General features: G+C 35.6%; 1 protein-coding gene across 3 annotated transcripts in view; it reads left to right on the top strand.

Moving 5' to 3' along the window:
* The window catches only part of NBAS (NBAS subunit of NRZ tethering complex), a 178,030-nt gene that overhangs the window by 128,669 nt on the left and 23,904 nt on the right, over window positions 1-25,457 (top strand). For all 3 annotated transcript variants that reach the window (XM_068678623.1, XM_068678621.1, XM_068678622.1), the window contains 2 exons: window positions 281-476; window positions 21,586-21,725. In XM_068678623.1, coding sequence (XP_068534724.1) covers window positions 281-476; window positions 21,586-21,725 — 336 coding nt within the window. The remainder of the gene's footprint in view (window positions 1-280; window positions 477-21,585; window positions 21,726-25,457) is intronic.

The following is a 25,457-nucleotide window of genomic DNA, read 5'->3' as shown; positions in this document are numbered from 1 at the left end:
CACGAAGGTGAGCTTTTCGAGAGATAGTGTCCTGCTTCTATGCAGGCATCTGTAGGGCATGATCATACTGTTCATGCTATTCTCTGTATTTCATATAGTGATTTTTGAGGGATCCCGCTTTTGCACAAGTTGAAAATTGTGTGTAACACAAGAATGGTATATGAGTCTTCTAATGAAATTGTGTATTGAATGTGGTTGTTAATAACTCTGAAAAGACAGGTAGGTAATATTTTGATTAGGATGACCAAAGTCTGTTTAACACAGTATTGTTTAATTACAGGGAGAAAGTAGTTTCTTCAGATGACCTCCTGGAGTGGTTGAGACCTTTCTGTGGTGATGACTCTTTACCAGTGAAACCTCGCATCAGAGTATTGCAAATACTGGAGCAAGCTTTCCATCTCAGTGATGAGGACAGCAAGTTGCTTGTGTACTTCAGGACACAAGCTGTTCTCAGAGCGTGCTGGCTTGAAACAAAGGTATTAAAACTGACTGCTGTAAATAGTAGCATGAGACTGTTCTTATGCGGGGATTATCTGATGAAATGTGAGTTTGTAGTACGTGGTTGGGATGTCAGTATGAGAACTAATCCTACCTTCCTTTTGAATCACTAATAAATAGCGATTCTTTGAAAAACAGAGTAGTTAATAGAGTCCTCAGATTTTGTTTGGGATCAGGAGTACATAATACCAAGCTTGATCAAACACTAATGATTTTTCTCTATGGCATGCATTAAATTTTTCAATTTTTAATATTATCATAGAATCATAGAATCTTTTAGGTTGGAAAAGACCTCTAAGATCAAGTCTAACCATTAACCTAGTGCTGCGAAGTCTACCACTTAAACAATGTTCCTAAGCGCAACATTTGCATATTCTTTCTTATCAGACAATTTTGTCACTTTTACTTTCCTTTTTATCTATTTGTTGTGACGTTATAGTCAGAATTAGAGTGAGAATTACTGGCTCTTGTTACTTTTTTTTTCTGGGCTCTTAAGGTACTATTCTATGAATCTGTAGTCAGAACATTAGGGACATGCTCAGCTGGAAAGAGTCGATCTTTAGGGAATGCATTTGGTCATAGTTAGAGGCTGCTACTGTTTCTTTTAGGAGGTAGTATCTAAGGCAGTAGTTTGTTAAAAAGGCTCATACCTTAACCTGTCCAAGTGAGAATTTCAAGTCTTTTTCAGTGTGAAGTGGGGAAAAATAAGGTAAATCATTCTTGCAAAAAATTGTTATAATCTGTTTATTATTTGTTCCTCACTCAGAGTGGCAGAGTACTTCTAGTCCAAACTTTCTAGTCTAAGTCAAATTCATTTTCATTCTGAATTAAAGGGCTAGAAAATACCAAGCTCTGATTTTCTAAAGCATATGTAAAACTTAATCTAAGACTAGTAAGGGTTTTATAGTGAAAGTTTTCATGAATGAAACTGCTTGAGTTTATGAAGTAGAACGTGGAAATATTAATGAATAACCAAAAAAAAACCCCACTTGTATGCATGAATTTTTTTTAACTGCTACATTTCACAACTCCTTTTTGTGAAATTATTAATATGAAAGTATGTATTACTACAGAGTTTCTACATTTAGTCTTCTAGGTACAATGAAAATATACAAAATGCTTGTCAGGGAGAAATATTTTTGTCTTTGAAGCTTGTATCAATTGCTACACATAGAATTATTAAAAATCAGTTAATTTACATCAATTTTCTAAATGATTTTTCTATGATTCTATCAACGCCTTTCCCCTTCTATCTCCAATGTTGAAACCTTGTGGAGCTAAAATAGTTTTAATACTTCCAAAAAATCTTTGTACAAAAGCATTTTGTGTTCATTTAAAACAAAAGCACTATCTCAGATTTACGTGCTGTACTAAGACCATCCAAGGGAATAATCACCATAATAATCTTAAAGAAAATGCTTATCCCTTGGCTCATTTAGAAATTGCTTTTTCTCTTGGATTCACAATAATATCAGCACTTAACTTCACAGTCACTCTTAGGATGTCTGTGATGGGTTTCTTCATCTTCAGTTTCTTTTGTTGTTAATATGCAGTGTCCTGTGTCAACACTTCTATTGCCTGTAACCCCCTTTTCTAGTCAAAAACCTTTCAAAACATCAAAACGTTCAACTAGAATATGTTTAAAAAAAAAAAAAAAGGCAGGCAGATAATAGCCTTCAGCCATATCTGTAGAAGAAAAAAACACCTGTATCTGATGGAAAGCTTGTGAGACTCATTACACTTACTTGTTTGAGAATCATGTAAGATGTGCAACGACTTATTTTTTCCCGTAATCTGATAAGTCAAAATTTGTATAAATTTACAACACAAAGATTACATCTATTTGTTTATGTTTCGTGATGTTTTAGGAATTACTCAAATTCATTGCATATGCTGCTGGTTGACATGGAGCTCACTGCCCTCCAGGACCCCCAAGGCCCTCTCAGTAGAGCTGCTTCCAGGCTTGTGCTGCATGGGATAGTGTTGTCCCAAGTGCTAGACTTCACATGTATCTTTGCAAAATAGTACAACACTTGTGGACCCAATTTTCCAGCCTGCTTAGGTCTCTCCATGTTATATGTCAGTAATTTCTGGTTTTTGAAGTGATGGATTTTCAGAGTACTCCTACTTTTGAGCAGAAAAACACACCTGGTTTTGGTGAAGGAAGCAGTGCACTGATAATAAGCAGCACCCTGTTAGATCACAACAAAGAACAGTTGATCACTTCAACTTCTTTTCCTGATAAGTAAGCAAGTATACAATAAAACTGTATAAAAAAGTTTTACTGTAAAAAGTTACAGTAAAACTGTAACTATTGTGCTAGGTAAGCTCAAACTTTTCAGAACTAATTAAATAAAAATGTGCTATACAATGCTGTAATATAAAATTTTCCATATAAAGTATTTAGCTAAGTTCAAAAAAAGTTTTTATAGTGAAAGTTACGCTTATACATACTTGTATAAAATAATTGTTTTTTCACCCCAGTTCCTGCTACAGAGTGCAATCATAAGAGTCCTGTTGGAACACACTTAAAAACAATTCTAATTTTCTTGTCAGTTCAAGCTAAATGTGATGGATGGGAACCCTTTGTTTTGAGTGAATATCTTCTGCTAGATAACTAATGAGTGGTTTAGACAGAACAGTCATATTAGTTTCTCTGTTAGGTACCAGTAATTGAAGTTCAGAGCTCTTCACTAACATCCAAGAAGGAAAGTGATTAACTAAACTATTTTTTTTTTTAATCTTCTAGTCAGCTGATGTCAAACACTAGTCTAGAAGATAGTGCTAGAAAGGGGAAACGATGACCTTATTTGATTGAATTTGTTCATTTTGTGAATTAACAAACAGGAGACAATAATAAGACAGCACATTGCAGACTGTTTTCTCTGTATTTTTGCTAGATGCATTTCATAATCCTTAATGATACATTACAAAAACAATAACACTGCATAATTCAGTAGTTGAGTGACTGCTGAAAAATGAAGAGAGATTTGAATCCCAACTTTTGGGAGAGCATTAATTAAGTTTCTCATACACAGGTGAGTGCTTCAAGTGTGAGGATGTAAAAGCACCATTGTGAAGGGGAAGTTAAAGCACAGTCTGAAAGTTCTATCAAATTGCTTGGTAAATGCAATTTGACCCATGGTAAACCAGGGTCAAAAGTAGACATAAGGAATTACATCTTTCAGAAGTGTGCTCAGACATGTTGAGATATCTGTCTGTTTCTGTAGGTATCTGTTTTTCTAACTCAACCACACCTTTGTTAAATTGGTCATCCTTTCTCATCCCACAATGTAGTAAAACCCTTGATACATTATGGAAAAAAAATATGGCCGGAGGACCTGAATGCTGTTTTTAACTAGAGGATTGTGTTTAAAAGATTTATTAATGAAGTTTAAATCGTAAATGTTTCAAAAATGTGTTCATGATCTTGCTTCCAGACTGTTCTATCTGTACTTGCTCAGCATTTTTGGCATGCTTTTAGAAGATCCCTCTTTTCCTCTACCATTTCTTCATACAGAAAGGGACACTAAATGTTGTGAAGGTTGTATGTGAATTCCTATTGAGTAAAGATAAATTTAATGATATTGCGGTGTTCAATTACCAGAAAATGTGTGAAAGCCACCCTCAGAGTGTCTACTAATCCTCTTAGTCAGGCTTTGCATACATCAAAGGGAGACTTAATATTTAATTATGCTGTAGGTGCTGTAAGTAGTGGTCCAACAAATCATTGTGCTGCTGGGAAACAGGCCAACTCTTACAAAATTAAAAATGTACTTTATGGAAGCAGCTACCTATCAAACGGTCAGAAACACAGCAATTTCCAGTTCTCTAATGATTAGTTAACAAAATTAAAAATTCAGAGGTCCTCGTTTTTCAAAGGCTTGAGAGTCTTTAATTCACATTCCAGTAGCATCCCATCCTACTGGAAGGAGGAGGCATGTGTTGTTTTAATACCCTTGATGAATTTTATCTGAGTTCTTCAGGTTGTGTAATTTTCTAGTTAACTGGTGCATGAAAAATATGGGTCAAAATACCAACTCTTTTGTACATTAAAAAAGTCTTGGGTGGGAGGTGAGAAAAATGTGGTTTAGAATGTTCATATCAAAGTTTGATTTTTATCTATCTAAGATGAGAAATACATTTGTTTTCATATCATGTGTAAAAATCTAGTCTGTAATGACTTGCATCAGTGTCTAACATGCAAAATAACACCAAGCAGGTTATGTGTGTACAGTCATTCAATACAGTGACCAGTTACAGTAACAAGAGAGGTTTTTTTCCCAGGAAGTTGCAGTGGTTCTGTAAAGGTTCTGTAGGTAAACTAAGGGTTAGTTTAAGACAAGAAATTAGCAATTGTGAAGCTTATATAAGACACGTCTTTAAAGGATTGTTTAATTATTATGCAAATTGAAAATGTAATTACTATTTGCATACTACTTAAACGCAAATAGCTTTGTCATTTAGAGAAGGTAATCTCATTTAGCCTTTCCCCTTATATTGTTACGTTTTTTTGTGATCTGGATGGTATAGAGAGCTGCTGAGGGCTAAGCATTTTTTAAAATCCTAAGGGATGTCTGATACAAATTTGAGATTGTAACTTTAGGACCTTACTTATTTTATCTGTTATTTTTAAAATTTAACCTTGAAAAATTAGTAAATTAATGTGTGTTTGGTATGTGCAGCCCCTCACCCCCCACACATTTTCTGTTCCTGCATATAGGCCTTCATGTAAGTTGCATGCACACTGTATGTGTCTCAGCCATCTTTGTAATACCTATGTTAACATAATGATTTTCTTAGCCAAGTCTCCATTGGCTTTTTTGTCTCTCTTCCCCAGTGTATGACAAATATGTATCTGTTTACGTATTTTTTCCATGACTTCATAAAGAAAGGTTTTAATGCAAATAATTGTGTCACGACTTCCAACTTTTATCTAGTGCCTGTACTTGTGTCAGCTAGATTGGAGCACAACTATATACGGAAAGCAAAGAGGCAGGAGTTCCCAAGTCATTTTACTGGGGGCATTTATCAGCTTTCTGATTGCAGTGACCTGCATTTAGCTTGATCTGGCAAAATACAGGTGAAGGAACAGTATCTGTTTAATCCTCAGCCATTTCTTGTTGTGGAACATGCTTACTTAGAAGAAGGATTTATGGTCCTATCAACTTTGAGTAAATTTATTAAGATGATGTTTTATAATTCTAGAGACATTGTTTCTCTACTGGTAATGCATAAAAATTAGGTTTAAGAAATTAAATGTAAGTTTTAATTAATATTTTAAAACACTAATTTCCATTTCTTGAAGATGCAATTTATCCATATGAAAACATGTAAATTGTATTTTTTTTTTTTTCTGGAAACATAAACTGCTGTAGTGTGTATGATTGATTAAATACTTTAGGATGCAAATGAAAAATTTTCCATTAACTGCACAAGTAAAATGGATAAGACAAAGTGAAGAGAGAAGCAGTATAGCTTGAGTGAACATGATGGTTTCCAATGCAAGCCTCAGGTAGAACGATGCTCCATGGCTACTGCAGTTGTTTTAGAGGAAGATAAATGTGATCTGGAGTGAATTCATGTGGAATAATTCGCTTTCTGTAATAGGTCTTTTGTAATGAAGGTATAGATGGGGAATGGTTTAAACAGTTGCATATTGTGCTTTTATCACAGCTTTGGAAAAATTAATATCTCACTAGTAAGATATTCAGAGTTATTAAGTTGCAAAGAAATGTATGGGTAAACGATAACACAACCTTAGGTTATGACTTTCTAAATTTGTGGCATTGGTCATACAGCACTGAAGGCAAGTCATACTGGCACTGTAGAAGGATTTTTATCTCTTTATGATTTTGTATATGTTGTTGTTCCATGTTTTATAGGACAGTAAAATTCAGAAAATCAGTCTCCTTGCCACTCAGTACCTTGCCACTTTTTTTTTTCCTGTTGCTTACTCAATCCAAGTAAACAATTCCAGTCCTGTTATCTCACCCCAAATTTTTTCTGTCTGTTTTCCATTCTCACCTCCATCTGAGCCTACTGAGATACGCAGAATACCTTTGAAATGAGATAATTGGAGAAGGAATGTGATGTCCTTGTGGAAACTAACAGTATGTGTATCCAAACACCTCGATTGCTCTTTTGACATTAGCTGTACGTTAACCACAGGTCTCTGAATTTCAATCAGTGAAGCTCTTTTGACTTGACGAGACAGTTCCCTAAAAGCATCCATTAATTTGTGTAAGCAAAAAAGCAGTCAGAAAATCAGCAGAAATTCTACTCTTTACCATATCATTCTAAACTGTTTTTTTCCATCAAACACTGATGCTATTTTAGAGTTCTGTAAACTCTGTATCATCCAAGGATCCCTTCTCAAGTATTCATTGAATAGTTGTTACTTCTTAGGCATTTCTAGTAGTTCATATTCATTGAAAGAAATTTTTTTTTCCATTAAGAAAAGCAAGTGCTTCATATTCAACCTCTTTTACAGTGTATATAAACACTAGTCCTTGTAGCTTTTCAAAATGTAAATGTCTGATGTTTATGAGGGCTTTTCTTAAATAAATCCTAGTTTTGGGTAGGTATCACCCCAAAATTCTATGTGAATATGGCATTTAGAAGTTCTTTTCCGTTACTTAGAATTATGAATCTGACTATGTTGTCATTATTATTATATAGAGACACATCTGTGACTACCTGTTAACTGCTATGACTTTGACTACATCAAATTAAAAAGAAAAGCACCAATTGCTGTGCTTATGTAATGCCATTCTGTATGAGTGTTGCACTGTGTTGCTTACTTGTTTCTGATTCATTTTATGGCTGTAACAGACTTACTCATTTATTTAAATTTGTACAGCAACAATAATTTTGCGGTATCTATCCACTTGGCACTTTCAATGCTCCTGTTCCAGGTCATAAATATGGATAAATAGAGAAATCTTACATTAAAAAAAATAATTGTCTGTCATTTATTTTATTTTTATGTTTATTTATTTATTTATTTTAATAGTGAAATATGACATTGAGTTGGAGTCAGTATCAACAACCTGTTGTTTCTAAAGGCAGGTGTTTCAGTTTAATGTGGGTTGTTCTTTATAAAAATACCTCTTTTAATTTATGTTACTCTATATGCAAAACAACATTTTGGAAGGATTCATTTTGACAAGTTTTCATTTAAATTATTATTTTTTTTAATATCATTTTTCCTCTATTAGTAAGAATTGCAGACTTTGATCATCAAGATAGCAGTTACACATACAGTTGAATACTGGGAACTTGTGCTTACACTGCTCTCTTAATGGTCGTGATAATCAGAAAAGGTAAACTGAAGAACCCCTTGCATAATGGGGAAAAATACTGATGCTAATTTAACAGCTTAAATTTAAAAGTAGTATTTAAGGATTGAAATCTTGTTATTTTCAGGCTAAATCTTCTATCACCTTTTCAGTTTTAAACGTAGAGTATCTTTACCATACGTAGACTGCGAGGTATGAAACAATGATTAATAGCTGGTGCATGCAAGTAAAATGGCTTACAAGTTTTTAAGATCCTTCTGTTGCATAGCTGTTATTTTTAGCCATAATTTACACAGATCCATTTTTTTCATATTAACTGACAATTAATGTATATTTTAAATTATATGTATGTTAATCTTCTCTTTAAATTCTAGCCAGCTAGCTATATACATCTTTTAAATGCATTTTCTTCTTTATTCACCCTTATCTATCTCAATATCTGTGTATGGTCTTCAGAGGTTTTCTCTGTGCAGATTACAACAGAGTCTCAACAGAGTCTCCTGTAGAATACAAATGAATGGATTTTATTTTCTGTGCAAGTTATGCATTTTTATGCATTAGGCAACGCACTTCTGTTTACTGACTCTATATGCATTTCTTAGAAGTTAGTGAGCTGCATGTCAAGCAGATAAGGAATTAAGCAATATATAAATCAGTTTGGAAGAAAAGGGTTCTTGGGTATTTCTATGAGACAGGGAGCTCAACATGTGGCTAAGCCTTTGTTTAAGCCCTTACCATTAGGCTTTTTGGTTGGCTTATTTTTAAACTTGAATCCCATAACTTGCTTATCCTGATCAGTGACTTTAGTTTGAGAAGGATTTGGCCTGTGACATGGTGCACATCCCTTCAGTATCTGTGTGCAGCAGGCTTTCAGAGGTGCTCACCACTCACAATCCTATTTTAATATGTGCAGTCTGTGGAGTCTAGCTTTGGGAGAAAGTACAAAATGTCTGACCTCAGAGTTTTCCCACCTCTGGGGTAGGAGACATGGTTTGTGAACACTGAGTTTGTCACACAAAACTCTTGACTTCGGTTTTAATTTCATATTAATTGCTCTAGGAAGATTAACATTTTGATGGCAGATGCTTCTTTTCAGTCCTTCAGATAGTGGCTGTTTTTCCAAGGACCTATGCTGTCGTTGTTCTTTTTGTGAGTTCAGGACATGAGTAATGCTGCACCAAGAGCTATTGTCTATGTGCTGTCTTAAACTCAAATGAAGGGGAGATGGTGAATTACGCCTTTGCTTTGCATTGCTGGCTCAAGTTATATTCTCATTAGTAATGGTAATGAAAAGTACTTTGAATGGGGGAGTGTGAGGTGGTGGTATTTTTTTTTTTTTGAAGTGGAGAACATGGACCATACTACATTATAACACAGATTTACAGATTTTCCTTAGTAAATATGTTGTTCTCTGTTAAATGGGGTAACTCCATAGGCATATCTTCAAAAACGTTTCCTTCAAATAACAGAATTTTATCCACAACATTGTACAGGCTCTAAATGAAATCACGGTGGTTTGTTTTTTTTTTTTTTACAGTGTTTTTTCATAAAATAGAACTAAATCCTGTCATTACATGGGGGCATCTGTGAGCCCAGTAGAACAGATTTGTAAAAACTACCAATCTCTCAGCTGTGACTCATTACCTTATAATGTTTCCATTTATCAAAACCCAAAATGGGTTGGATGTAGGATTATCTACATACAAACTTGGCAGATAGAAAAATCGCATCTAAAACTGGCATGTTCCTCTACAATGAATGTTCCTCTTCTCGTTTCTGAGAAGGTAAAGCTCATCTATGTAAAAGGAAAGATGGACTTCTCAAATGACAACATATGAATATTTTTTGTATATATTTTTTTCTTCTGCAGCAGTATGGATAAACCATCATTTTATAATCTAAACCACAGCTTTATGTGGGTATTTTCAAAAGTAAAAGTTGTCTTTGCCCTTCCAAAAAAACAGGAAGTAACTATAGTACAAAGTCTGGAAGCTCAGTGAGGAAGCTGACATGGTGTATGTCAGTGCATCACATTAGTCATTTGGCAGTACTCCTCCTTCTAGGAAGTCTTTTGAATTTAATTCTAAAACCGTGTGAATATTTATATTATACAAAGCGAGGTGCTGTATAGTTTTTCTTTAAACTGTGTTTCTTAACTGCCTTTAACTCTGTATGTGGCAGTATTGTGCTAGGACATGGAGCAAAAGGTACTATATCGAATTATTGCCTAAAGTTTTGATAAATACTGGGGAAAGAACTTCATGAATATATGAGGTTTAAGATGAGATCTATAAAATATATCAACAAGAAAACTTTAACCTCATTATCTGCAAATAATTTGGAATTGTTTATACATATTTTAGTACATAGTTGTTTATCACCTGTGAATTTTACTACAAAAGCAAATATTGGCTTAGCAAATGTGATCAAAATTGACTGATTCTTTCTCTCCCAAAGTCAGATTTCTGCTCAGTTTAAGATGGAATTATGCGTTATGAAAATAGTTGGGTTCAACCGTCTTCTTACTGTGAATCTTTTATATTCTTGAGGTCTCTGAGCATTGCATTTCTGCTGATTTGTCTCCAATTCTACTGTTAGAGAAGAAAAGTTAAGTACTTTGGTCCTTATTGTATAAGAAGTGAAGGATGTGGAAATACAAAGCAGGTGTAGATTAAAAGGCATCTAATTTCAACTCCATTTTGCTTTTCAGTTCAGGTAAACAGAATTAAAAGATCTGGGTTTTGTTTCATTCCGTTGCCAATAGTTACTAATAGGTGAGGGACCACAGTGTTAGAAATCATGGCCATTTCAATGCTAACTTATTATTTAGAGTTCAATAGCACTGAGTTTTGTTATATATGAAAGAAGTCAATAGAACAGAACGGATGAAATGTCTCAAACAGTTTAGAACAAACAAGTATGAAAATTAACAAAAATAAAAGAATAAAAAGAGGAAACCCGAGATGTTCTTATTTCATGTGCAGAATGAATAGAGAGAAAGGGTAGCAGAGGTGATTATGTTACTAATGGAAGTATTAAGACTCTTCCTTTAAGAAGAACTACCCATTGTTTTATTCACAGAATAAGACTTTTTTACACAGTTACGAAATTAATGATGTATGGAAAGGTTGTGCCTTTGCTTTCTTTGTAACATTTCAGGATTTTACTTCTATTCAGCTATCTTGTGAGAGTACACAGTTCATGTAATGAAAATGGTAGGCTTACCTGAGTCCCTGTCTTCCCTCAATTTCACATGGAAACTGCAGATGAAATATTGTTGGCCCTGTGTGTTTTCATAACAAAGATTTTAATTGATATGTGAGTACGTAAAGATGTTAGTGCTGGTTCATATCAAAGTCCAATCTAGCCCAATGTTCTGTGTCTAACAGTGGTCAAAAAATGGGTGCGGAAGGAAAAGTAAGAAAAGGAGTATGTATGAAACTTACCCAATCATTGTCCTCATCTCTGGGAAGTCAGAATCACAGAATGTTTTGGGTTGGAAGGGACCTTAAAGACCATGTAATTCCAACCAGAATTAATTCCAATAAAATTCCAACCCGACCAGAGGCCGGGACACCTCCCACTAGACCGAGTTGCTCACAGCCACATTCAACCTGGCCTTAAACAAGTCAGAGTCAAAGGAATTTAATTAGGAGTAGGAAGTGGAAGCAGTTCTATGTGTCAACAAGCTCTAAATTCCACAAGCTCTAATTACCACAAAGACCTAGGAAGTAGAATCTTAAAGTGAAATTAGGAAGAGCTACATTTTGAGCAGTAGGTGGGAATAATTTACCAGGAAGATATGAATCTTGTGTTTATATGTTAACTTAAAGTTGCAAACAAGTCAACAATTTTTAACTTGTTTACTTAAGTCAGAAGAGCAAGTCTATCAGGAACCATTCTAGTTCAAACAGAAGCTAATGTTTTACTGCAAAATTATTGGATGAAATTGTGCATAATTAGTGTGTTGTGCATAACTTCTCCTCCTAGGAGTCTCTGAATTGTAGTGCATGTCTTGCAAAACAGATGACTAATTAACTCTTTTTTTTTTAACTCTTTGTGTTAGTGTGGGTGAGATCTGTTCATAACCTGCTTTTAATCAGGTACCTCAAACTATTCATGCACAGCTCTGCTCTCCTGCTTGCTCTTGACTTCTGTTGGTGTGTGCATGTGCACGCTTGGCCATATACAGGAAGCTGAATAATTGTGGATTATTCTTTTTCACCTCTTACTACTTATTCCAGCCTGACTCTGCTGTGTCTCTGAAGATTTCACTCTCAATCACAACCTAAAAGAATTCTTTTTAGAACCACCCAGGTTTAGAAGTAATTGAATGCTGATATAGTGTACTGGTGACAATATCACTTGTGGTTTTGCCCTTGAAAGCATTTAATGCTGCTCTGGTACATGAAGGTTTTGAATAAGATGTTTCAATATGTGCTTTTGTTTTTGCCATGTTTTACAAGTATGTAATGTCTAGCATCAAGGTTGATGGGATGTCTAGCATCTTGAAACAGTCTGAAGAGAGTGAAATAAAAAATAGTGTTTAAAAGCCCCTCATCTTATCTTTGCAGGGTCAGTAGCTGTACAGTTTCAGGAAGAGTTGTACATGTCTGCCTTTTTTTTTTTTTTATATATAGCTGAGGACTTTTAACATTTGTGTTCATAGTCTTATATAAATATATATGAATTATATGTTATATATCTTAAATATCTTAATTTGTAATATTATGTCCTTTGTAACAAGCTTTTAACTTTGCAGCCCTGATGATTTACCTGTTTAGATTATATTGTCTTTAAAGTAAGACTTCTATTTTTGTGCTGTCAACTGTATATAGATGCCAATTACAGAATTCAAGTCATTATTAATCCTTTCAGTTATTGCTTATAAATCATATTAAGAAGCCTTAGCATCAGAATCCCCTATCTTGAATCCGAGTAAAATCCTTCATGTCAGATCTGCCTATTATTTTAAAATGTAAGGTAGATAAAGTCTCTACCACTGGAGCCTGTGGTGGGGTGAATAAATAAAAACTTAATGCATTTACAAGGGAGTCCAAACAAATTGAGAATGTATTGTAGCAGTAAGGGGCTACTCAAATGCCTGTTTGTTTCTATTTTTGATGCCTTATTAATTCAAACTTACACTGCGGTAATGAATGTGAACATATTTTGAGATGCTTACATTTACAGTCTGGCATATGTAACAAAATGAATTTTATAATCATGTAAAGCAATAGACTGTTGGTTGCAGCTCTTGGAAACCACAAATATCTCTGCCTTTAATATCAGGAATTGGTTTTAAGCATGAGTGTAGCTTTTCTCAAGCAGTAGCAAGCAGTTACAATGAAGGAAAATATTTTTTTCCTGATTTTTATATCCCATATTCTTTGGTTACAAACACCCTTATCAATTATTTCCTTAGAACATTAGTACTGAACAAAATCTGTGGATGAAAACTATGGCTCTGCCATGCTTAGAGAGTAAAATATATAATATGCTGAACAGATTTGGTTGGGCAGAGGCAGGTAGGGGGTGTGTTTGCTTTAGTTTTTCTGCTCACCACTCTCACATGTAAGCAGACAACATTTTGTGTTTTATCTCAGGGGAAGGAGGAGATTGGATTAACTGATTCTTTTTCTGTATCTTTCTATTATTACTTCTGCTTGCTTAAAACACTCTCTAGGTCATCAGCCAAATTGGTTGGTGTCAGATTCTCAAATAAAATGCTTTATCACTTAAACTATATTACAACTCTATCAGATGTCTGTCCTCCTAATGTAGGAAAACATTATATAGGGTATAGTTATGCCTCTGGGACACAGTTTAAGTATAGTGATATATCACTGTTTCTGTAAATACTGATTTAAACTAACTTCAAGAGTGAGATAATGTACTGAACCGAACATATGGTTCAGTTATTGAGTTACTCAGTTACAAACACAAAAATTACCTTTACCAGTCATATATGATGTCCCACAGCTTTATTTAACCTTATTATTCTTCAAGTTTATTTAACCTTATTGTTCTTAAACATCTTTGTTTGTTTGTTTTTACAAAATACCAGTTTTCAAAAGCTGGTAGAACACAACTTTGAGGGAACTCTTCATATTTGGACTCTTTCATGTGTGTTGCACTTGGGTCTCTAGAAAGCAGTAACAAATCCATAGAGTAAGATGATAAGTCAAAACTTAGTGCGCTGAAAGTGGGTAAAAGTTTCAACATTTTGGACAGCTAATACATTTAATCTATAAGGGAAGAGAACTATATATAAATCTTTGAAAAATTTTATTGTCAGGCAGAATACTTTGATGTTTTATTAGAGGAGGGATTGTAAATGCATTAAGGTGGTTGTTGTTTTTTTTTCCATACTGGATATGAAGAATGTGCATTCCAGAATTGTTCAGAATGCCTGAAGTAAGATAAAGGGTATGTTTGTGCCCAGATAATGTACTGTTGAAGAGATTACAAGTACCTCAACCAACTGCCAGACTCCTTTTATTTTTTTATACTTCAGCAGTAAAAGCACCCATACCCCTATACTTCATATTTGTTATATAAAACAAAATGGTTTTAAAAGCTTGTAGGAAACTTCTTTGATATAATGCCCTAGTAATAAAGTGATGTGAGAACTAAGGTATTGTGGCCGATTGCTTGATAAATAACTGGACTCCAGAAAATAAATAAATAAATCATAAAGTGTTTTGGTCTTCTTCATGTTTGCAGGTTATATCAAGTTCAGTGTAAGACTTTCCCCGTAGGAAAATGGATGATTGAAGATACACTCTGTTAAATCTCATGAATCTGCTATTAACAAGCAGACTGTAGCTACATGAGGAAAAAAATAGTGCTTTTGACAACTGAAGTCATGTAATTCAATAAGGTATATTGTGTGGCTGTGCTCAGAGACACCAAAAATATTAGTATCATAGAACAGTTGGAAGGGACCTGATCATCTAGGTCCACCCCTGCCATGGGCAAGGACACCTTCTACTAAACCAGGTTGCTCAAAGCAACCTGTCCAACCTGGCCTTGAATACCTCCAGGGATGGAGCATCATTTGGGCAACCTGTGCCAGTGCCACACCACCCTCATAGTAAAGAATTTCTTCCTATTTTTTCCATATATCTAATCTAAAACTACTAAAAAAAGTTTTAAAATGTTACCTGTTGTCATACTGCTATACTTCCTGAGACAGAGTCCCTCCTCATCTTTCTTGTAGGCCCCCTTCTTTAGGCACTGGAAGGCTGCTATAAGGTCTCCCCAGAACCTTCTCTTCTTCAGGCTGAATAAACCAAACTCCCTGTCCTGGTTTCAGTTAGAACAGAGTTAATTTTCTTCCTAGTAGCTGGTGGAATGCTATATTTTGGCTTAGGATGAGAAGAGTGCTGATGACACCCCAATGTTTTAATTGCTGCAGAGCAGTGCTTATACTAAGCCAAGGATGTCTCAGCTTCTTGCTCTGTCCTGCCAACGGGCAGGCTGGGGGTGCAGCAAGAGCTGGGAGGGGACAGACCCAGGACAGGTGACCCAAACTAGCCAAAGGGGTATTCCATACCGTCTGACGTCATGCTAAACAATATATAGGGGTGGCTAGCCGGGGGAGGGGGACTGGACTGCTCGGGATTAGGTGGTGAGCAATTGCATTGTGCATCACTTGTTTGTACACATTATTATTAGTAGTACTATTATCATCATTATTGTTATTATTATTTTCCTGTCTTATTAAACTGTCTTTATTTCAAACTCATGGGCTTCACTTTCTATTTCTCTCCCCCGTCCCAGAGAGAGAGAGGGGAGGGTGAGCGAACAGCTATGTGGTGTTTAGCTGCCGGCTGGGTTAAACCACGACACTCCCTCAGCCTGTCTTCATAGGAGAGGTGCTCCAGTCCTCTGACCATCCTCGTGGCCCTCCTCTGGACTTGTTGTAATAGGTCCATGTCCTCCATGTGCTGGGGGCCCCAGAGCTGAACTCAGCGCTCCTGGAGGAGTCTTATGAGAGCAGAGCAGAGGGGGAGAGTCACCTCCCTTGCCCTGCTGGCCATGCTGCTTTTGATGCAGCCCAGGATAGGGCTGACTTTCTGGGCTGCAAGCGCCCATTGCTGACTTAAGTTCAGTTTTCCATCCACCAACATCTGCAGGTATAATGTAGAATGACGTTTGTGTGCGTAAATCTACCCGGACACACAGCAAGACACTGAATTTAAGATGACATCAAATTAGGATCTGGAAGAAAGAATTTTGGAGATCTGCTTTTCTAACAAGCTTTTTCCAGTTACTCCCTGCATTTACGACAGAAACTTGTTTAGTAAAACAAAGGTTTTACTAAGGATTTATCATCCATGAAAGAGATGTCCTATAAAAACATTAAAAGGTTAAACAAATCATTTTCTGTGAATATTCAAGTCTTTTTTCTTTTTTTTTTATCTACTGTTAAAAATTTAACCCCCAAGTCCTTCTCCGCAAGGTTGCTCACTATCCACTTGTCACCCAGCCTGTATTTCTCTTTGTGATTGCCCCAACCCATCTGCGGGACCTTGCACTTGGCCTTGTTGAACTGCATGAGGTTTGCACACCTTTCAAACCTATCTCTTTGGATGGCAGCCCTTCCCTCCAGCTTGTCAACTGCACCACTCAGCTTGGTGTCATCAGTAAACTTGCAGAGGGTGCACTCAGTCCCACTGCCCATGTCACCATCAAAGATGTACCTCAGATCGAAAGAAGGCCTGACTTTTGTCTTCTGGCATGCTATAGCTGCTAAAGGCTGTAGCTAAACATTGTGCTCCTGTTTAAAAATATACATATGTTTCAGTAAGTAAATATATTTGATAAAAATGGAGTTTTTTTGCTTTTTTTTATTAAGCGGAGATTATCTGGGATGAGTCACAATTCCTTTATGGGCCATCATAACCTCTGCCAATTAATTACAGGAGATACCGAGAAAAAGAAGTAAAAGCGAAGAGCTCAGAAGGAGAACATAAGATTGAAAGGATTTGATTCAGACAGCTTGTGGGATCTAGTGCAGTTTTCAACAATGGCTGCATAAGCTGTGTCATTTGTATAGCATGTATTTTTCTTTTTTAATATTCTTTTAAAGAACATTAGCATTATGCAAGTGCTTGTGTTTTCTTGATTTTAAGCGTATGTAGTCTCTTGTTGACCATTAAATTGTGTGTTTTAACAATTTAACATAAGGTCAGATTTTATTTAATTTGTATTTCTTTTTATAATCTATCACAAGTATCATTTCTAAAATTAATTCCCCTAATTGTCTTTCCCACTGTGGTGTATACTTGTGCAGTCTTTTATTTTAATGTAAGACATAGTCATCTGCCTTCTACTGCCGAAGAGAAGGCACAAAACTAGGGGAAGTTGAGACAGAATTGGGCAAATCTGTTCTTAAAACTGAAAGTCCTGCTTTCCTTTTCCGTTTTTGCTTTCTTATAGGCCTTTCAGATCATCTGAAGTTCAAGTGTACTCCTTGCTAGCTTTCTGTAGGCCTCATTAACCTCGTTAGTGACACACTCTTCAGACCCTTCTGCTACCAGGGGTCTGAGCAGTTTGTGGTAGGTTATCTGTGCATAGCCTTGAATGTTTTAGAGGGATGTTTCTGTTTTTAATTAAGAATTAAAAAGGGGGGGGGGAGGGTGCGCATGAGGAATTTCTAGTATCGTATTACCTACCACGGTTTTACAGGTGTCCATGCTACTAGAAATGCAGCGCCTTCTTGCGTTGCATCCTTTAGAGTCAGCTGAATCGATCATTCAGAGTCACTACAAAGAGTGTGTTCAGTTAAAATGGAATTTTTAACGTCTCTGCTCTTTTGCTGTGGTACTACAACAAGGTGACAGGCTTAACTGTAACCTTGGTGACTTCATCTCAGCTAGCTTTTGGTTCTTATAAAATGAAATGTCTACCTTTTAACACAGACCATGCCCTGTTTCTGTTGCATATGACTGCTTCCTCTCCATGCTCTCTCTTAGCCTTGGAAAGAGAAGAGAATACAGAGGAAAACCAGTGCTCCTAGTATAAATGTATACACGTGTATATTTTTATACAGCTATGTTTATTTTTAAGCATATTAATATTATATATTAATATAACAAAATTAATTATTAAGTCAGTTCAATCCCTTGCTTCAAGATCATGCTTTATTGTAGTAAGGAGCTATCAGTTTGTGGGGTTTTTTTTGGTGGTTTGAGTTTAACTTTTATTTTTAGAGAACTGTAAGGAAAGAATTAGAGATAGGATAAGTTATCATGTCAAAGTGGAAAGCTGTGTGGAAACTATTTAGAGCAACTACCTTGATTTACTACATAGTAGATAGTATACCTTACAGGTCTTTAACTTAAAATGGACTCTTCTCTTTTAGAAGAATAACAATGTATTGAAAATAAGTTTTTAAATGTTTTATTGTTATCTGTGTTTCTGTTACTCGGTGTTCATCTACTTAGGATTTTTCTAGGCATGCTAGTGGGCAAACCATATATAGATTTCAATCCCCTTGATTGTAAAGACGTACACACCAGTTAAATACAGCTGCTTACCAGAAGGTACAATTTTAGACATTGTGCAATCTTGTTGAAACCAGTGGGACTACTTATCAACATGTGATGTGAAGTGTGTACACAACCCTTGCAGAATCAGCATGTATTTGATGATGTTTTCAACTCAGGAATGCTTTAGAAAATATTTCTGATACAGTTGACTGTGACCATTGTCGGAAATGCTCATGCATTCTTGCTGCTAAAATGTAGATTTTAGACCTTTGAATCTCAGCTTTTCTTTTCCAAAAAGAAGTTTTAATAACCGTGTTGTCAAAGAAATGAAGTAATGCTTAAAACTTCCTTGAAACACAGGTGTTTGTAGAATATAGAGCGGTGCATCTATATTCTCTATAATAAGATGATGTAAATCAGGGAAAAAAAGATGAGGTATAAAAAGATGAAAGAGTGGGAAGTTTAAGGTAGGATAAAGCTAGTCTTTTTGGGGGTGGGGGAAGGTAAATATACTTGTCATCTGCCCTTCAACACTTACGTATTTTCCATTTTTACTCCTTCATTAATCTTCCATTTCCTTTATCCTTGGTGCTACATTTTAGTTCCCCACATTCAGCCTTAAAAGTACACATGCTTGCTGCTGCCTCTGTTGCTACCTTTTAATCTCACCTAGTTCACAATAAATGGAAGCAATGTGCATTTAAAATGCCATATGAAAAGTGAATTTTGAATAGTTCTTTCTTAAAGACTATAAATAACACTGTGGAACATTCACTTTATTTTTACTACTTGTACTGTGAAATGCAGGCGATTGTAAAGAGGCCATTGTAGAAAGAAATGTTTCAGAAATACACAGCGTGTTTAAGAATAGAAAGTCAATTCTCCTTGATCACATTAATATGTTTTGTTAAAAGCAATTATGTTGCAAGGATCCAGCTGTCCAAAACAGTACCTTATAATGTTAGATTAATTAGCATCATAAAAATGTAAACCAGTCTTTAAAGATACATTATTATGTCATGTTACTGAAATTCAGTTCATGTTGAATATGATATCTGATCTACTGTCATCTACTCTTTACTGCCAAGAACTCAATTTCTGTAGCAGCTCTTCTCATCTTTTAATACTAATAGTATTAAACACTCATGTGCTGTTTCTCACCCTTCTTATGTCTATCATTAGAAAGAGTTAAACATTCAGTCTGTTTTGAAACAACATGCTGTTCGTGCAAATATCCTAGAATGTACTTAATGGGCCATCCGTAATGCTAGCTGTTTCGTCTAAAAACTTAGAACTAGTTGTCTGAGAAAGGAGTCTGGGGACAGATGAAGTCATCTAAATGCTAGATTTGCTAGATTGCTAAATATTTTTGATCCCTAAAGGGACATAAGACATCCTAACCTTTTACCTTTTTCTGTTCTTCTCCCTTCTCTTTTCATCCGTATGATTTAAATAGTGAAGATAATCATATTTCATGTCAGCAAATATAGGTGGAATTTAGGGATATTACAAGTGGGTAATTGATATCTGCCGTGTGACATTGCAGTACAGGGAAGTATTTTAAATGGAGAGACCTTAGAAAGGTTTTTTCTCTATCTAAAATGATCTAGTATGCGGTGTTTTCAGATATACCCTGGAGAAAGAAGTAAACTTTTCAACACTAAATATTTTAAAGTCACAAATTACGTAGGCAACTCAATAAATGCATCAGTAATCTGTTTTCCACCCTCTTTTGAAAAACTTGTCCTTGATGTATCAGAGTCACTCTGAGAAGATGGGAATACAATCTTTAATCTTTTAAAGTAGCTGTAGAACTAAGGAAAACTTAGTCCGTGTTTGAAGTCTTAGAACTACTTGGGCTTAAACAAAAATGTTAACTTTTAATGCTGTGTATCTTCAGCTGAATTATAAAATGTAACTGAAGTGTTTGATATCCCAGAAGTTTTCAAAGTTTGGAGGAAAAATTTAGTGTTGGAATGTGTTAATAACAGAAATGAAGCTACCTTGTTATTGTAACAAATTATTTTTAAACTACAAGAACTTTTGTGTGTCAGGCAGACAAGGAATAACTATTTCGTTTGTGAAAGCCCTCCTAGTGCGATACCCAAACTTTTAAACAGAAGCTGCTTCTTATTTAGCAGCAAGCTGGTTTTCATTTATAGCAACCTTCCTTCAATAGTCAGACTTCACACTTTTTTACCATGCAAACTGCAGGCAGTAATTATCTGTAATAGAACCTGTCATCAGCTGAAGTGTATTCAAGTTCTTAACAGCAGCTGTGTGTTTTGAACTTAGATGGACACTTTTCCTGAGACAGAGTTATCTGGAAGCTTGCTGGTAGGGTTTTTCTTTTTCATAAGCTCAAATACCTATACAGAGAAACACTGTAATGCTTGTCAGCAAATGTTCTTCATTGAGTAAATGAATTTAAATTAACTTCCAGTACTTTTTCCTCTGGGAGAAAAGATTGGATGATAAAAATTCAGGTAAAACTATTGAATTCTCAGAGGTGAGAGTAATATGTATTACAGAACTAATACATATATAAAGTTGGAGAGCAACTTTTTGCTCAGTCAGATAATAGGATCATATCATAGAATGTCTTGGGTTGGAATGGATCTCAAAGATCACCCAGTTCCAACCCCCCTGCCGTGGGCAGGGATGTCACCCATTAGATCTGGTTGCTCAGGGCTTCATCTAACCTGGTCTTGAACACCTTCAGGGATATAATGGCAGGACAAGGAGGAATGATTTTAAACTAAAAGAGGAGAGATTTAGATGTTAGCAGGAAATTCTTGACTCAGAGAGTGGTGAGGCACTGGAACAGGTTGCCCAGAGAAACTGTGGATGCTCCATCCCTGGAGCTGATCGAGGCCAGTTTGGATGAGGCCATGGGCAACCTTTTACCTTAAGGTCCCTTCCAACCCATGCTGTTCTAAGATTGGTACTATACATGCCCATTGTTTAAAAGTGTATATATATATATGGAGAAAAGAAAATGTAAAGATTTTTTGGATGTATGAAGAATATAGATGTAAGACTCCACTAATCAATTAATGTATTTTTGTGGAGGTATATCATTTTGGGAACATACACCTAAGTCATTTCCCGTTGTTTGTGTGCTTTCCTGTTTTATTTGCATGTAATTGAAAATGAGAGGTAAGAAAATGGCTTTCTGGGAAAATTACATTGGCTGTGTTCCTGCATTGTTTTACAACAGCGATGTCCTTTACAGATAGCTTGGTGCTTTTAAATTCATAATTTTAAAATGTTTGTTTTTCTTTCAGGTAGAGATAACAGATATTGAAAATGAAGAAAAAAGGTACAAGCTGTTCTTGGGACTTCTGGAATCTAGTCACAGCCTGTCTGAGTTTCAGCACTTGGTTTTACTCCTTCAAGCATGGCCACCTATGGAAATGAGCAACAGGTGAGCATTTCTTCAAGCAAAAAAAAAAAGTTTTATTGATTGATCATATCACGTAACTTTCAGTCAGTGAGTTCAAACATGGTTAAGAGGAGTATGGCCTTTCAAAAAGATCATTTGGGGAAAATAAATGGCTTATTAAAAGTAGAATTGAATCAGTTTCTTTTAGAAGGTATATAGTATGCCTCACGCAGAAGACAGAACAATTTTGTTGTCTGAATTATTGCACAGGAGGTTTTTCCAAGTACTTGAATATAGAGTTACATCTTTTACTCTCACTTTTGCCAGTATGTAGAAAATCCAATAGGAAGTTCTGACTTGCCTTTTTTTTTTTTTTTTGTGTTAATAATTCTACTTCAAGCTATGCTTTACAGAAAAGTCTTTGAAAGCTAATGTTCATATGTGGCAGACAAGCTGCAGAAGGTAGAAGGTCTGTGCAGATAATGGTACCAAGCAATGGTGCTTTTATTTTCTCGATCCAATGCCTCTCATTTCTGTTTCTAGATGAAATATCTGAAAGCAAAGAATTTATACTATGGCAGGACATATCCAGAAGATTCTAGCCCAACAATTTAAAATGAAAATAATTGTTTAAAATTTCAGCATGGCACCCATCAGAATGGGTATTTATTGAAACTGTTTACTGAAAATTTTGATTTGGGACATCTTGACTACAATTTTATTTATTGTTTCTTTTGTTTTTGTCTGTGACTTCCTGAACATGCTTAAAGGTAACAATTTCAGTTGTTCCATTCTGTAACAGACTCTTGATTTCTAAGATAAAAGGATTCATACAATCTTACATTAAGGCAAAAGTCACACATCCTTCAAGGAGAGCAGAAAGTACACTTTCTGGCTAGCCAGTGCAATGTAGCATGTTTTGTCTGACCATAGTTAGGTTAGAGACATTAAATTATACTTTCTTTGGATTGCTTTGATGGCATTGATTGCAACCTGTTTGAATTTGAGGACTATGCTCCCCAAAGTGTTTATGTACATTGATTAGCCAGAGAAGTTCAGGTCTACCTTTTTATGAACAATAATTCTTTTTTTTTGTACTTGTAGAGAACCAGTCCATTAGAATCTAATCTGTAAAGGTTATTCACCTTCAAGCCTGCATTTTGTTTGTGATTTCTGGATGAAAATTAATCTAAATCCTATATGACATTTTTATGAACTAAATATTTTCTTCAGTGCATTGTGAATTACAAAGATTGCTGCATGATCTGTCACAAATATATATTCCAATTTTCCTTTTTAGTTTTAATTGTATCTGAAAAATTTGATGCCTTCCGGTGTGTGGGGAACTGTCAGACTCTGTTCAAGGTAGTGTTTAGATTTACAAAAAACAAAAAACAAAACCAAACAAACAAAAAAACAAACAAACAGACAAAAAAAAAACAACAAAACAAACAAACAAAACAAAACAAAAAAAACATAACTTATGGAGCACAAAGGAGAGTGAAATATTGCTGCAAAACGATTAGCAAAGATTTTTCTCCTTGGGCTGAACAGACAGTCTGAAGATTTTGTGAAAGCAGAACACTTATAAATAGACAGTTCTTGTTTACTGTTCTGTGATAGAAAAAAAAACATAAAAATTATTTAATTTTATCTCCCACTTGGTGTTGTTTCTTCAGACTCTTTGTCAAGTGAAAAAGAGAAAACAAAATAATGATTAAATGTTATTTGTATTCACAACTAACAGTGGGTTAAATTTCAGAGGTAGGATGCATCTTAGTTCCGAGATGTGGATAGCCTGAAAATTTGTACAAAATACTTTGAACACCCATATTTTAAGTCATTTAGGATCTAAAGCAGTGTAGCTACTAGACATATGCATAATCTCAATTCTAACATAAAGAAATCAATGTAGCTAAGATAAGGGGCAAGAGAACTTCTATTATCTGCCTTGACTATGCTCATGTCAGTTTTGTACTGGGAAGCCCACAACTAAGTGCAGCACTCCAGATTTGTCTCACTTAATGCCAAGTGGAGAGGAAGGAACACTTGACCTGATGGCAATGCTTATGCAGTTCAGGATGCTGGTGGCCTTCTTTGATATGAGGGCTTATTGTCACCTTGCCCACCAGGGCCCTCAAGTCTTTTTCTGCTCAGCTGTTCCAGCTGATTGGCCCAGCCTGTACTTCTGGTTATTCCTCCCCAGGTACTAAACTTTGGATTTCCCTTTGCTGGGCAGAGATAAGCCACAGAAAACTTGTTACTCCTCTTAAGGCCCATCAGAATGGCAGTACAACCAACCTGTGTATCACCCACTATTTTCTAGTTTAGTATCATCTGCAAACTTTCAGAGGGTTCACTGTCTCATCATCATCCTCGTCTTCAATGAAGAAGTTAGAGTATTGGCCCCAGTACCAACCACAGGGGTGCACCACTGTTCACTGGTTTCCAACAGGACTTTGTGCCACTGATAACAACCCTTTGATCCTGGATTATCAAAACCAGTTTTGAGTCTACTTCTCTGTCCACTATTCATCAGTTTGTCAGTCAGGGTATTATGAGCATTGAAAGTATTGTTGAATGAAGGTATGTAACATCAACTATCATCCAGTCATTTCATTGTAGAAGGTTATCAGGCATGATTTCCACATTTTAAATCCATGTTGACTAATCTCAGTCACCTGCTTGCCTTCGAATTCTTGGAAATGCTTCTAGGAAGATTCACTTCATCTCTTTAGCAGAGATCGAGGAGAGACCGACTGGCCTGTGTCTTAGCGTAAAGTCTTAAGGAACAAACTGAAAATTTATCCTCTGATTAGATTTTCATTTTTACTTTTGTTTTAAACAATTTCTGTTATCAGTTGAACTTGTCTTGAAAGGTGTCTTTCTTCACTGCCTTGTCTTTGCTATGAGGCATCAGAAATCCTTCAGGAGGAATAGCCCCCTTCTCTTTCAGTAGTAGTAGCTACCTTTACTGATTTCATGGAGAATCTCTGACTCATGATTCCATAACATGATTTACAGTGCAGGCTCAGGAAGTTTTCCTGAGCTCAGCACTTAATTCACTTTCACTGTTTACAGGGAAATAAAGAGTAGTTCAGATTTCCAGTTTTCTTTTGAGTTTGCCTAAAACTCTAGACAACCAAAAATTAAAATAACTTTGATTATGTTAATAGAAATGAAAACAAATTTTTGTTTGGTTGTTTTGTTTTTTGTTGTTGTTTTTAAAGGTGGGCATCACAGGTTGCATTTCCCACTGTTACTTTATTCTTCAGTTCTCTCTGCTATCTAGAGGAGTAGGAAAGACCTTGCAGTCTGTTCTCTTCCCTGCTTTAGCTGTGTTTTTCTCAAGGAGAAGAGAATTGAGGTTGCGTCTTGAAAGAAGAGACAGAGATGTTGTTTTCCTGCCCACCCCTCCCCTCCTAACCCTCATCATTCTTTTCTCATTAGGAATGATGCATCTCTAGTTTCTTTGTGTTTCTTTGTGGTTGTGGTTTTGTTCAGTTTTCCCTCTCCTACTAGAAGTTGTCCCAGTAGAAAAATTTATCAAAGGTGTGACAGTTTGCTCTCTCCTGAGGTCTTTGTGTTTATACTCTCATTGCTTCTCTGTTAATATCTGTTTTGTTTCTGTTATTAACAGTACTTGCAAAGCTAAGTGCTTTATAAATTCTGTATCTGCAGTCTTCAAAGCCCTCCTTTCTTATGCATTTCTAGTGCTTTCAAGGAATGTGCCTGGTATTTTAATAATAGTCAGCATGGTCATAGTTATGATTG

This window comes from Anas acuta, chromosome 3 (assembly GCF_963932015.1).
Source record: "Anas acuta chromosome 3, bAnaAcu1.1, whole genome shotgun sequence".
Classification (NCBI taxonomy): domain Eukaryota; kingdom Metazoa; phylum Chordata; class Aves; order Anseriformes; family Anatidae; genus Anas; species Anas acuta.
This window is presented reverse-complemented; position numbering and strand designations above follow the sequence as displayed.